The following is a 15,852-nucleotide window of genomic DNA, read 5'->3' as shown; positions in this document are numbered from 1 at the left end:
CTTTGAATCTACTGCCTCAACTCAAGGCCTAAATTCTATAAGTAATTAATCACCAACAGGCAATAAATATTTGTTTATATATTTAAAGGAGCTACCAAAAATACATCTTAAATAAATGGTATAAGACAGTATAATTAATTCAAGCTAAATTCTTGTTCTGATGCTCCATATCATAAACAACATCTATGTAATGATATCATAATGTCTGACAGAAGTATGTAAGTTTTGTTATTTGCATCATTATTCATGTGTTGCTATTCCCCCCCCCCCCCCATTCTTACAGAAGTGAGAAGGATTTTTGGAATTTGAAACACCCCTAAATACGAAATTTTTCATAATGTTTACTTGAATCAGGATAACCAATTTTGGGCTGCAAGTGGGAGTTCTTAAAAAAAGGTAGGGAGGGGATTCCATCATTGAATTTCTCTCTCTTGTTCTTTCCTTCTTTCTCACACACACACAGAGAAAGACAGAACTTGCTGCTTTCCCCATATTGTACTGGGAACGTATCTGGCAACATAATACACAAAAGATTACATCTGATCAAATATTATGTTATCAGAATGCCAAAACAGAACACAAGAGCAGGAAAAGAGTAGGCTTTCCTTGGAAAGTCATGAGACCTATACAAGAATTTAATCTGAAATTGACATCAAAAGGTCCTGAACAATAAGTCTCATGTGCAAACATGCCAGAAATGCATACAATTTGTTTTTGTTCTTACTCCCTCCCGGGAGAATACAGTCAACAAAACTTTGTTTCAGGTGCAGCGGGATGATGAGGGATGTACGAATCATTGTACAGTGATCAGAACAGACAAGGGTAAGAGAAAAATCATGAATTGGGATGGCTGCTCTAATTTGCATATATCCCTCAAGTTGAAGGGATATTTTTAAACTCATCATGTTACCCTAGGATTGCCCCACTGAATCCTGTAAACTCAAGAGATCTGTATGTGCACTGAACTGTCCCCAGAGGTCTTTAATACCTAAGTTACATCAGGGATGCTATGCCTCTGCCAGACTCAGGTCCTACTTTATTCAACAAGTAAATTCATATGATAGAACTGTCACTATCACAATACATCATTCTACCAATAGATGCTAGCCAGGTATATTTCTGAATTAACAAGCAGTTTGTATTTCTCCTAATCAACAAATTACCAACTCTCTCAAGCATGTTATTTTTATTCTGTATGTCTGTTTCCCAGCACTGCTGCCCTATGTTAATTTCTTTGCTCAATCTTCACTTTTTGCCAGTTTAATAAAATATGATTCCTTGACCCCTAATCTCAATAAATCTTTGCTATTACTTCTTATATATGGAGCCAGAATTGATTTCATTTTTTTTCAGCACAACTGTTTAAGCAATGGTTGTGGGATTTAACAATCTTATAAGTTATGATTATCTCCTATTTTGACTCGGGTCTCAATTCAAAAAGATTTCTTTGATAAATTTCCTAAGATATTTATCTCATTTATAGAATTTCTTTAAGAAAAAAAGTGAAAAAATGAATTTTGCCTTGACACATTATTTATCAAGAATTATTCAAGTGGTGGGAGAAAATTATATAGATTCTTCTTTCAAGTGGCTTTAATTTCTTTTTTAAAAATTCAATCCTATAAATGATTCTTGAATATTAAAACTGTAATAGTACCTGAATGACAGGTTATTTTAATGGGATCAGGGAAGACAATGGGGGGAAACACATTCCCTTCTTCAAATCAATGTTTAATTTTTTAAAGTCAGTTACTAAGAGTGGTATCTCTTGATATATTGATGAAGCTGCATCTTGTCCAGAATGCCTCAGCACGCCCATGTGACACTCCTACTTTGCAAGCTGCACTGGTTGCCATTATGCTTCCAGGTGCAATTCAAGGTGCTGGTTATCACCTTTAAAATTCTACATGGCATAGGGACCACTCATTTAAGGAACAGCCTATCTCAGGTTTTGCCCAGGCAGCAAGAGCTGACAGAGTGGGCATACTGTGCTCTGGATCCCCTTGATAAAACAGTGTCACCTTTTGGGACACAGGAACCACGCCTTCTCTGTTATGATGTGTACTCTCTAGAATGAGTCCCCCTGAGATATGAATAGCTCCCACTCTGGCGGTATTCAGGAAGGCCTTAAAGTCCTGGCTGTTCTCCCAGGCCTTGGGGTAGGGTGGATGGAACCTCCCTTGTTAGAGACAATTGATATTTCTTGTTTTTGTGTTAATGTTATTCTCCAGACTGCCACTGTGATATTTGTCTTCTTGTATTTTTATTTATGTCATTGTATTTGTATTTTGTTTTCTATTGTGAGCTGCCCAGAATTGCTCCTGAGTCAAGTGACACCAAAATCAAATCAAATCAAAATGTGCAATAGGATAAACACAGTAGTATTCACTTCTTTTATCAAACAGGTCCATAGAACAATTTATACTGGAGAGAACACACCTGCTGAATTCCAGGGGCAATATCTTAACACTACATCTTTTAATTAGTGCACTCCTTTACTTTCCCAGAACTTTGGCCATACAATAATACAGGAACATGGAAGATTAAATGTGTGCATACTTGCATAATATTTAGTAGCTCATCCTCAGTCCTTCAAAGCATTTTCCCCCAACAGGCAACACCTTCCCATAAGTCTATTCAAGATGCTGTACATTACTAAAGAAAAGCCACAACACACACACACACACACACACACACTCTTAGCCTTTCACACTAATTACTAAAAAATCCACTTTATTTAGAAAAGAAAAAAAGGGGGGGAACAAAAAAGAGGGAAGTAATTACAGTGATCTTAAGTCTGCTACTTTGCACTGCTCACAATAAAAGAAAATTCAGTAGCACAGTTCAGTATTTAAAACTTGGCACTGAAAATACAGAGATGAGTATATTTTAACTGGTGTGTGTGTATGACTAATAATATGATACTATGTCAAAGAAAGTTGCAGTGTTGTTATATTTGGTAATGATTTTGATTTAATGAGCTATACTTGATAATGATTTTGATTTAATGTAAATTCAATAACTGATGGTTATCTTTTGCTCACAACTTCATCATCACTATTTTTCATACCATATTTTTTTGCTTCTCTGTTCATTTGAATGGGAGCCTAAATGTACTTCAAAACTCTCTTTGGTGTATGTATGTTTCTGTGTGTGCCTTTGCTGAAGCATGATAAAACAATGTCCTTTTCTGTAGAAAGATACATACAAACATGGGTTAGAGGAAAAAAACATGAATATTTATAGTCCTTTATGATCAAGTTAAGACTCCAACTATACAAGATTTTTTTTTTTTAAATCCTGTTTTTAACACAAGACCTGCAGCAGGAAATTCTTTGAAATACTATAAGCATTAAGCCCTGCTGTTTTTGTAATCTAGCTCATAAGAGACTAAGAAATTATATTAACTATTGCATAAACATCCACTTCATCTTTGAAATATAAATTACAACTACATATTATTACACTAGTTTATGCTGCTTGCAGTGTTTTTATTTAATCAGCATATAAAAGAATGAAGTGCTGGAGAAAATTTAAAATAAACATGTTTTCCAACATCAACACACATGTATCAATGGATAAAATATAGACTGTAAACAATAATCAACAACAAGAATAGGAAATCGGCTACCCGACCAACTTTCCTCATAGATGCTGCGTTGGTTGGAACATTCTAAATTACAATGTACTTTGTGTACAATGAAAACTTAAGTTCTGATCTTTCTTATACTAGATCCAATTGTTTATTTATGTGGTTCTCTGTTGTGTGAATGGAATTACAGAAGGTGTTCAAGATGTCAGGCAAAGAAAGGTCTTTCCAATCAGCAGACCTTTGATCTTTTACATTGTAAACTGAATACATAATGAAAAGGAATCATGATTCAATGCCACAAAACATCCTTTGCATGCAGATCTCATATTCATTATCTGGCTTACTCAGTTAAATAGGTAGATAAGAATCCTGCTTCCTTCCATTCAGTTACTACTGAACTGGGATGCATCTGTTTGTTTGTTTATTTATTAAATTTATGTGCCGCCCATCTCCCCCCAGAGGGTGACTGTTGGATCATTCAGAGATAAACTATAGAAGAATTCTTATATGCCTGTTCAAACTTAGCAATTCTTGAGGCACTATGGAGCAATGTGCTTCATAATTTAAAACACACACACACACACAGACAAACAATTTGTAATATAACATCACTTAGTTAAGCAAGCTTTTAGTTTAGACATATGAGAAGCAAATGTAATAATATAGAAGGATGCAATTAAAGTTAATTCATTTTTTCCCAAATAAACATATTCTAAAATATCATGTTCAACTCTAATTTTTGTTGAATAAAATGAAATATAACTCACATTAAAGAGCAACCTTGTATTAAAATCCCAATAATATCCAAATCAGCATTTTCCCCAAATTATAAAACTATTCATGCAAAACTAGAAACTAGATACTAGAGCATCATTTGGAGCGTGATCCAGCAATATTCTTGAAAACAGATTAAAGTCCAAGATCATAATAATGACAGTGAATCAAAAACAGCCAAAGAGCATAGAGAAAAATGTACTTGCCAAAACATTTAAAACTGGAGACCACATGTGGAGTTCCTGTTTTGATGCTAGAAGCCTCTGAGCCAAAATAGGAGAGTTGAAATGAAATAGGAGATTTAAAATAAAATATATAGAGTACAGATTTTTGTCCTAAAATAAAGCCCATCCTCATCCTTATACTAATTCATTTTTTATTCTAAAGCTACCCTGGAAAGCAATCCCCATATAACATCAATCAAAGACTGTAAAACATTTTTTAAAGTTAACCCTCAAACTAAGTCCAATAACCCCAAAAGAAGTCTAACCCTAATCCCAGCAGTCCCTGTTGTTGTTAAGTGAGGATTGCAGGTCATTAAGTGAGGACCTCCTCACGACTTCCTGCCAGCTTCCAACAAGCAAAATCATTGGGAAAGTCTCAAGTCCCAGGCAGCTCACAAACAGGTCGGTGGGTGCTGCAGCATGAACATAGTTGGGCACAGGGTGGGTGCTCCAGAGGGTGGGAGAACACGCAAGTGGCTGCTGCAGTGCAGCATGGGTGTGGCTGGGTGGGGGGTAGGTGCTGCAGAGTGTGGGAGGGCATGCAGTAAAATGGCAGGAGCGGGAGCAACTTGCAACATTCCCTGGCAGCTTCCCCATTGACTTTGCTTGTGGGAAGCTGGCAAGGAAGGTTACAAATGGTGATCACATGACCAGAGAATGCTGCAACCATTGTAAGTGCGAGCCAGTTGCCAAGTGCCCAGATTGCAATCATGTGACCACGGGGGTGCTGGGACAGCTGGAACTTCGAATGGTTGCTGAATGAGTGAGCGTTAACTGAGGACTACCTGTAATGATTACTTTAAGGATATTTCTCAGCTTCAAACTGAATTTGGTCTCCCTAATTCACAACATTGGCACAATGTTTTCAGCTTAAACATGCTTTGATGGCCCAATATGGGCCAGATGCCTTGGTTCCTTCAAAAGTACTTGAGGTGCCCTCTCATTTGATGGAATCCATGATGGAAGTTAAACCCACAATATATCTTTACCAAAAGTTAAAGAATTCTTAAAGTGGATAATACTTCAATATATCAATCACAGACTAAAGAATTAGAATTTTCTATTATTGTTGTTGTTGCTGTTATTATTATTATTATTATTATTATTATTATTATTATTATTATTATTTAAATTTATCCCCGCCCAACTCCCCCTAATGGGGGGACTCTGGGCGGCTTACAACTGATAAAAACAATAAATAAAAATACAATTACATAAAACCTAAAGCTATATAAAACAATTACTAAAAAAAGTCCAGGAGGCCAATGGTTCAGAGCAATAAACGCCAGGGCTCTAAGGGGCTAGCCAACCCCACACCTGATGTCTTCCCTCCCCACTTCAGGCCAGATAGCAGAGCCAGGTCTTCAAATCCCTCCGGAAGGCCAGGAGTGAGGGGGCCAATCTCACCTCCGGGGGCAGGATATTCCAAAGAGCAGGGGGTACAGCAGAGAAGGCCCGCCTTCTGGACCCCGCTAGTCGGAGCTGTTTTACTGAGGGGGTCCGGAGCATGCCCTCTCTGTGTGATTGGGTGGGATGGGTTGAAATCATGGGGAAGAGGCGGTCCCTCAGGTAATCTGGTCCCATACCATGTAGAGCTTTAAAGGTCATAACCAACATCTTGAATTGGACCCGGAAGCAAACTGGTACCCAATGCAGCTTGTGGAGCAACAGTGTTATATGGGTCCTTCTTGGGGCTCCAAAAATAGCCTGCGCGGCCGTATTCTGGACCAGCTGTAACTTCTAGATACTCTTCAAGGGCAACCCCATGTAGAGCGCATTGCAGTAGTCTATCTGGGAGATAACAAGGGCATGAGTGACTGTTCAAAGGGCAGCCCGATCCAGGAAAGGGCGTAACTGATGCACAACCCAAAGTTGTGCAAAGGCCCTCCTGGCCACGGCTGCCACCTGCTCTTTGAGCAGGAGCCGTGAGTCCAGGAGGACCCCCAAATTACGCACTGGGTCTGTCTGGGGCAGTACTACCCCATCCAGTACCAAAAATGACAAAGTCTTGGATACAGAGGAGCCATTAATCCACAGCCACTCCATTTTACCAGGGTTCAGCTGAAGCCTGTTATTCCCCATCCAGACCCTTACAGCCTCCAGGCACCACGAGAGGGCGGTCATGGCATCACTTACCTCACCTGGGATGGAGATGTATAATTGAGTATCATCCGCATACTGATGATACCTCATCCCATGATGGCAGATGATCTCACCCAGCGGTTTCATGTAGATGTTGAAAAGGAGCAGAGAGAGAACCAAACCCTGCAGCACCCCACAAAGGAGGGGCCGAGGATGGGACCTCTCGCTCCCTATTACCACTGATTGGGAGCGGCCCTGAGGAAAGGACGTGAACCAGCACAAGACCATGCTGCCCACCCCCAATTCTGAGTCGTCGCAACAGGATACCGTGGTTGATGGTATCAAAAGCTGCTAAGAGATCAAGGACAGCAAGGATGGTCACACTCCCACCAGAGTTCATCCATAAGTGTGACCAATGCTGTTTCCGTTCCATAACCGGGCCTGAAACCTGACTGGAAGGGGTCCAGATAATCTGTTTCCTTCAGAATCCTTTGGAGCTGTGATGCCACCACTTTCTCAACCACTTTCCCCAAAAAGGGGAGGTGGGAGACTGGACAGAAATTGTCCAGTACTGTAGGATCCAGGGAGGGTTTCTTGAGGAGGGGGTGCACCAACGGCTCTTTAAAGGCAGATGGAAATGCTCCCTCCCACAAGGATGTATTAACTATCCCCTGGATCCATTCACATGTCACCTCCTGAGCTGCTTTCACCAGCCAGGAGGGGCACAGGTCCAGATGGCAAGTGGTGGCCTTCACAGTTCAGAGGATCCTGACCACTTCCTCCAGAACAACAGGATCAAACTGTTCCCAGATAATTGGGTAAGAACGATCCCCTGGTATCCCCCCAGACCCTGCCCCACATTCAGAGTCTAACTTGGAACGAATCCAAGTGATTTTGTCCTGCAGATGCTTCGAAAATTCCTCCATGCGGCCCTGCAAATGATCACCAGAACCTCCTTACCAAGCGTTCTGAAACAGGGCCGCTGGGCAGCACTCTGCAGACACAATAAGGGCGGAGAAGTAAATAATGCCACATTAATGTTTGAAAATCCTTAAAAATGTTAAGTCGATATTGATGGATTTGAGACTAAAATTGACTCATCAAAAAGAAGAAAACCAATCAGTTTCTACAATATGACCTTAAGCATACAGCCACCATTTTCAAGGAGAACATCAGGAATTGTAAGATGTAAACAGACATGGAAAAACAGAGAAAGTCTTTCCCAAGATCTCGGAACTCAGAAGGAGGTTCCAATCTCAAATAGCTTTCTAATTCCAAGGGACAGATAGGAACTGATTCAAGATCAAACAGAGATGGAAACAGCATACTGAAATTCTGTACAGTAGAGATATCAACATCCAGGATACCTCAGAAGATAGTTCCTATTTACAAGAACTGGTACTAGAAAATGAAGTTAGAGTCATTACCAAGTCAGTAATTACAGGAATTAATAGATATTTACAGAAATATGGCAAGCTACAGAAGAAATATCAGTAAAGGTTGTAATCAAACTATTTCAGCAAACCTGAAGAATTACACAGTGGCCAACAGATTGGAAGAGGTCAGTCTGCTATCAGCACAAAAGAAAAAGAGACTTAATAGAGTCTGTGCAAAGTACCACTCAATATCTTCAATTTCATATGCTAGCAAAATAATGCTTAGGATAATCCAACACAGATTGGAGCCCTAATCTGGGAAGGGAAATGCCAGATTTTCAATATTTTTTTTTTAAAAAAAGGCTGAGAAACAAGAAGCATTATTGCTGATGCGTACTGGATAATTGGGAAAACCAAAGAACACCCAAAAGAAGTCAGTATGTGCTTCATTGATTATGGAAAGTCCTTTGATTGTGTCAACCATGTCCTGTGGAATGTCCTTAGTAGAATGGAAATCCCAGAACATCTCATCATCCTCATGTGAAATCTAAATACAGGACAGAAAACTGTAGTCCAGATAGAACATGGCAAAATAGACTGATTCTAGGTTGGCAAAGGAACAAGACAAGGTTTTATATTATTTCCTTATTTATTTCACCTATATGCTGAATATATATTGAGGAGTGTCAGCCCTACAAGGTATACCAGATTGGGAAACAGACACCACAGGAAGACTAGTACTACACTTTATTGAGATAGGCTATAGTAACAGAATTTTGCAAGTCTGATTGTGTTTTCCCTCCCTCTTATACTCCAGTAAGGAGTCAGCCTGAGTCTCTTCTTAATACTATCTCCCTTCCCAGGACTTAAGGAATGTTTCGGTCCTTTTTGTTGGATTCACAGTATTTTGTTGGATGTTTGGATTCATAGTATTTGTCTCAAGGCCATCTCCCTGGCTCTCTACAGAAAGGCTGCATTGAAAGATGAGCGTGGTTTTAAAACTGGAGAAAGAAACATTAATAACTTATATTAAACTGATGACACTACTCTGATATCTGAAAATGCAAGCTTGTAGAGGAATGAGGTATGCAGGAACAAGCAAAGGAAAATAAAACTCAGTCCTAGGAAAGGAAAAGGCATTGGGCAGAAGCTCAAATAAGCTGCCTTGATTCTCTTTTGTATGATGGAGCAGAAGGAAACTCTGGCAGCCTTTCAAGATTCTGTTTTTATACCCTACCGCAATCAAGTATGATACCTGTAGCCCCTGCATTGTCTATTTCCTGACCTTTCTACCTCGAAGGGCTGTCCTCAAGGAGCACAATAAAAAATGGGAATGAAATTAAATATAAAGAAGACCAAATGACAGATAATAGGTACAGCAATCAGCCCTGGAATTGACAATGAAGATAATGAAGTGGTGGATAGCTTCTGCCTTTCAGGATTGATTGTCCACAGTAAAGGAAACAGCAGTCAAGAAATACATTGTGGACTAGTACTTGGTAGAGCAGCAATGAAGGCTTTGGAAAAGATATTAATATGCTTGACATATCTATTCCTACAAACATTAAAATCATACAGGCAATGTTTTTCCCCCATGATATTCTATGGAAATGAAAGTTGAACTCTGAAAGAGTATTGACACTTTGGCCTTTGGTGTTAAAGAAGAGCCTTGAGAATACCACGGAGAGCCAAAAAAAAAAAAGATCACTGAATCAATCAATCAATCCAGAGTTCTCATTTGAGGTACAAATGATCATGTTTCTAATCATGTTTTTCATTACGGGGACATATTTAGTTTTCCAGAAGAGTAAATCAAATGCTTTGGACACATGAGAAGACGTAGCTCTCTTGAGAAGTCTACAATGCTGGGAAAGGCAAAGGGAAAGGAAACAGGATGACCAGCACGTATGGCACCTCACCTACGGCTAACAAGATAGAACAAGGCAATCTTCATTTGTGCCTTGAACAGAAAACCTCCCAAAACTGTAATAGACGCCTTTAGTGCTCTTTAAGACAATCGTATTTATGCAAAATAAGTCTACATTAAAGACAATCGTATTTATGCAAAATAAGTCTACATTAGAATAAGGTACCATGTGCCTTATTCTAAAATGTGTTTAGCAGCTTGTGCAATCTATATGGATCTGCAGTTCACAATAAGTATAATGTCAATGTTTGTTATCTTAGTGGTTATTCAAATTTAGAATGTTATGGGTTCATTCAAAATAACTTGGTAATCTTAATGTATCATTACTAAAAAAGGAAGCTTTCTTTTAACATGTACCCAGAGATTAACACACACTACGTCACAACTGAGACCACAAAAACAGAAACAGGCACTAAATAATTCCTTTTCAACAAACTATTTGTAATGTTGACAGAGTGATGGTAGAGTAAATAATATGGAAGGAGTAAATAATGCACACAGCAAACATATAGTGCAAATGCTACAAGCACTAAAATCTAATACATTACTGGCCACAGCTGACATACCTGAGGACCCAATCCATCATTAGTATCTTCTGAATGAACCAGAGTTGCCAACAGCCTGTAGCTTTCACTTGCTAAGAGATCTGAGTCATGGTTGTTCAGAACATAGGACAGCTGTCCTATATGCCAGAACAATCCTTCCTTTCCCTACCAAGCTGCTTCAATACCTAGCCATGCCTTCTTTTAATGGAGCATTTACTTTAATGAAGGTTATCTTACACCACATACTGAAGCATTGAAAGAGGCTTCTTCCCCAACCTCATGTATGTGGTACCATACCATGCTGAACATAGGTGGTTTTCTGGGAACAAAGGATATACCGAATCTTTAATCATGAATTTGGGAGAGTCTCTCACAAAATGAATGTTCTGCTGTAGCAAGCAGAGAAATTGACTGGATATCACAATACCACAGTGGCAGAGAGAAGGGCAATGCTTGCTTTCAAGAGATGGCCTGCATGGATAAGCAAGCTTTCTAACCATACAGCCGTTATCATATAATGAAACATTAACTGAATGCTAGCAAGACAGAGGGGAGAGATTCCTGGAATGAGACTGGGGAGAGCTGAGCTCACATGGTATTAGGAGTTCGCTTATCTATAATTGGGCGACTCTGGGCTTAAGTCTAATTTCTTAGCCTTGTATTTTAAGGCTAAGATGGATGAGCCCAAATAGCTGAACATCTCAGGGAGAGAAAAATTCCAATATGATAAAAGAAATAATATAGGAGGCTTACAAGGCAGGAAATATTCTAGCAGGTTTTGCCCTGAAATAAAATTATAATCTAGCAGGAACAATTGCTGATGACATATTTGGGGTAGGCACTGGAGATAAAGGAGCATTTCCTATTCCTAGAATAATAGGAATTCTGCAGCACGGAATAAAATGGTTAATTGAACACTGTGCTCTGTAGTCACTAAAAAAGTTACAGGATGACAGCTGCTGTACATGTAAAGGCAACAAATGTTATGTGACCAGAGATGACTGGCATGACATGTGCATCTTATGCAATCATGTTCCCAACTGTCTTAAAAAATGTTCTATGGAAAGGTCTTTTTAAAATTAGGACTGTACCAAAACTAATACACAAACTAGCCCATAAAACATTGTAGCAGTACAGAAAGAATGCTATTTACTGAAGAAACAATATACAGAACAGTTATATTCCAAAATAGCAAGGCATAGTGAGGTTCTGCATTTTCAGCAACTCACTGATTTGTATAATCCTCCAGAGATAACCTCTAGAGAATGTCCTTCTCTTCTTTAAGTGATGTTTTTGAAGTGGCTTTCCTTGCTTTAGAATTCTCTTCCCTTGGAGGCAATGAGAGTAGCATAATTAAGAGCCAATTACATTTATCTTGACATAATGTCTTTGACAAGCTGGTCTAGTAGGAGTAACTAGGCTGTTACTCAGATTTGTCACTTGTATTTTTCTGAATGGCTGGAGAGAAGAATTAAGCAAATGAATTAAGTGCCAAAGGCTAAACTACTACTGAAGTTTGAATCTAGCTTTTGCTGTGTATACACTAAGGAGTATTACTCTGTTTTTAGCTCAGAATAAAACAGTTCTGCTCCAAACATTCTGCCAGAACATTCTAAAGTGGCTGTGTCCCAACAGAATAAAATTTGAATGGCTCAAGGATTCTGTGTTCTGACAGGAGAAAATGGGAAATGTTTTGAATACATCAGGCATAGAAAACATTGGGAGCTTGAGACAAATCTCTTGCTTACTTTTTTTCCCAACCCCATGGCCAAGTGAATGTTTAAAAAAACAATGCTTCTGTTGTTTCCAATTGGGATTTTAAACTGTTTTTGACTTTTTCTTTTTTAAAATATCCCCATTTATTTTTGTAGATTATTCGCCAGGTAGCAGTCTGTATGGACTACCACCCTATCACATTCAAGCAACAAGTTGTTTTGCAATCTGACTGCCTTATAGGAACAAGCTGAAAAAAAAGGTTCTTTGCTAGATTTGTATGCCTACTTATGTTTTTGCAAAAACAAGAATCCTGCTTCTTAACTCTTGTATCAGTAACAAGATTAATATTACAAAAACTAAATAATAGCAACATACTGTTGTAGCAGCAGTAAATGCATTTATTATATGTGCATAACTAGGCAAAGTATAGGTATAACATAAACATAGCAATTAAAACAGCATACTACAAATAAATAAATAAATAAAACGACAGAGCCTGTAGACTAAAAAATAAGTACTGTGTATTTAAATGCATATTATGTTCATTTGTAGAGGTTGGGGCAATAGACTAAACTTTCTATTGCCCCAACCTCTACAAATGAGCAAAACATGCATTTAAATGCACAGTACTTGTCTTTGCATTTGCAATTTAAAACATCAGCAGCATGTTTTAGGGGCTACTTCCATCCTAGCGAAAGGCCTGGGAGAAAAGCCAGGTTTTCAAGACCCTCTGAAACACCAGTAGGGTGGGAGGCACCTGGATCTCAGGGGGAATCTCATTCCAGAGGGCAGGTGCTGCTACAGAGAAGGTGAGCTTCTGGGGTCTCAACAGAGGGCATTATTTAATCACTCCATCTGGTCTAAAGCATGGACATGACTAACTCCCTGTTGTTATATTAGTTAGCATATATTTAAAATAAACATAATAATAATTTTGCACCAGCTGCAGCTTCAGGAGCAAACACAAAGGTAGTCCCTCACAGGCAGTATTACACTTCTGTATATTTACCAGTACATGAACCACTCTAGTTAGGTTGTCCCCATCCAGAAAAAGCATAGTAATCCAGCTGAAGCTGGTAATACTGTAGGGACTACTCATGGAGGTCACTGAGGAAGTACAATCTCATTTAGAATAGGTAACTCCACATATGAGCTCTGCTTCTCAGGATTCAGTCTCAGTTTATGGCCCTTGTCCACCATATCACTGTACAGTATTCAGACACTGATCTAAGACATGCCTATTTTGATTTAAATGATATGGAAAAGTACTGCTGAATGTATCTACACACTGGCGACACTTAACTCTAAAGTCCCTGAGGACCTTCCCCAATGATTTTATACAGATGTAAATAACACAGGGGATAAAACAGAGCCTTGCAGCATCCCACAATATACTTGCCAGGGTTCAAAAGCATGCCCACCAAATCGTAATCTCAGAGATTCTACCTATAAGTAGGAGCAGATCCATAATCTGCTCCTACTTTTGCATAATCCTCTCTCATACATAAAGTAATATAGACTTACTTTATAGAGTTGCCAAAACAATTTTATGTAAATATATATGAACTCTCAAAATGTTAAATATTATTATGTGAAACAGAGATTGAAAGAATGAACTATTAAAAAATATATACAAGAAATAACATGTTGCATTCTTTGAAATTTACCTGTCATGAGTCCTCATGAAATCCCAAAGTTTTGAAATGCCATTCTGAAAAAAAAACACCATAATGAATAATTAATGTTATATTAATGTTCAATCTGCCCCCATGCGAATCGACTAGCTAATGTTACTTTCAGCACATGTTTTTAGTTATAAATGCCAGAGTTATTTTGGAAGCCTCTCTGGATTTCCTACATCTGATGGAAAAGTTACATATACACTCAGTAGCTGATGTAAAAAAAGCTAAATTTCATGGGCACATCTATACAATTTTATTGGCAGTAATATAGAAGTGGTTTGCCATTGTCTTCTGGAATATTTTTTTCAATTTCCCAATCTAGAATACAGTCCTGAGATTTCCAGATGGCCTCCCATCCCTATACTATACCCAACCTTCCTCTAGTTAAGCCATGGCCAGCTATCTACTGCCACTGAGCTAAGCCTATATATAGTAGCATTTGCTGTTATAACAGCTGAGTGCTTAAAGCCTTTCCAAGAAGATCTGCACAGGACTTACACTTTGACATACAACTGACTCTGGCCTTCTAATAACCAAGTAATTCACATTGGCTAAGATAGTTTATAACTCTTTCCATGGCAGCGGACAGACTGGATCTCTGGTAGTTCATCTTAACACTGTTGTTTGGCTTGAATTGTTAGTTTTTTCCTTAAAATCAAGAAAACAATTACACAGGTGGACCCCAAGACAGTAATATATTGGTAAGGAATAGCTTAAAGGTGGAAACCAACCCTTTCCAACCAAATCCCTGGAAACAAGCAGACAGCTAGTGTAAGGCTTAAATAAAGATATGAAATAGTTCTTCCAGAGACAAATCTGGTCTCAAAATTCAGTACCAACTTAAGTTTCTGGACTAGATGGAAAAACAGCCCTTTATACAGTGCATTACAGTAGTTAAGCCTAGAAATTATCAGCATGTGCACACTATTTTAAGGTTATTTTCTTCCAAGATGGAACCCCTAAACTGACATTGTAAAAGACACTCCTAGCTATTGCCTTAATCTGGGTACCAGAGAGAAATTGAAATCCAGAAGCACTTCTATACCAAATACTTGCTCCTTCAATGGAATGTAATCCTACCCAGAACAAGTTATGTCCCTTCCTTGAAACTGTGACATATAAACACCTCTTCTCATGATTTAAACATATTATCTCTTATCCAAATTATTACCAACTGCGGACAGGCATTCAAGAGCACCAATCCTGCAGTTAATATTACAGAAAAACTAATTTGGATATCATCAACATTCCTCTAACATTCTTCTAACCATTTATATGAGCACCCATCTTGCAAACAGTGACTCTGGTGAGTAACAAGTTAAATAAATAAATAAGGACAACTAATCACAATAATATACTTATAGTAACAGCTGAGATAAGCAATAGTCACAACCACAACAATCATCCCATACCCCCTTTCTATTATTTTTATTTTATTTTATAACAAGATTATAAAAGATAAACAATGAAAATACAGAGAACTATAATAAACAGCAGCAAAATCTAAACAAAACTAAAGGGGAAAAAAACCAAAAGAAATATATCACAGGCCCCCTTAAGCTCCTGACTTCCATACCAGGAGAAACAGCCATGTTTTTAAGGCTTTCAAGGATATTAGCAGAATTGGGGCCAGCCACATCTCGGGTGGGTGGGTGGAGGTAATGGTGTTCCAGAGGGCAGGCACTACAACAGAAAAGGCCTACTTCCTGAATTCCAGTGGATGACATTCCCTAAAAGATAGGACCCAGAGCATGCCTCTTCTGTTGGACCTGGTGGGGTGGGTAGAAACAATTGGAGAGAGGTGGTCCCACAAATAACCTGGCCCCATGCCATGAAGGGCTTTATATGTGACAACCCACAACTTGAATTGCACCAAAAAGCACACTGGTAGCCAGTACAGCCCACAGAGCAGAGGTATAATATGAGCATACTGA

The 15,852-nt window shown here is 38.6% G+C and overlaps 1 protein-coding gene across 3 annotated transcripts in view; it reads right to left on the bottom strand.

The window, feature by feature from the left end:
* The window catches only part of NUDT14 (nudix hydrolase 14), a 90,660-nt gene that overhangs the window by 52,972 nt on the left and 21,836 nt on the right, over positions 1-15,852 (bottom strand). For all 3 annotated transcript variants that reach the window (XM_088149761.1, XM_007420295.4, XM_088149762.1), the window contains exon 2: positions 13,904-13,947. In XM_088149761.1, the coding sequence (XP_088005887.1) occupies positions 13,904-13,947 (44 nt within the window). The remainder of the gene's footprint in view (positions 1-13,903; positions 13,948-15,852) is intronic.

Source organism: Python bivittatus, unplaced genomic scaffold, assembly GCF_059951505.1.
Source record: "Python bivittatus isolate LINGU-HERP-01145 unplaced genomic scaffold, Pbiv_v1 ctg000580_np1212, whole genome shotgun sequence".
Taxonomy (NCBI): Eukaryota; Metazoa; Chordata; class Lepidosauria; order Squamata; family Pythonidae; genus Python; species Python bivittatus.
Note: the sequence above shows the minus strand (reverse complement) of the source record. Positions and strands in the feature narration are given on the sequence as shown.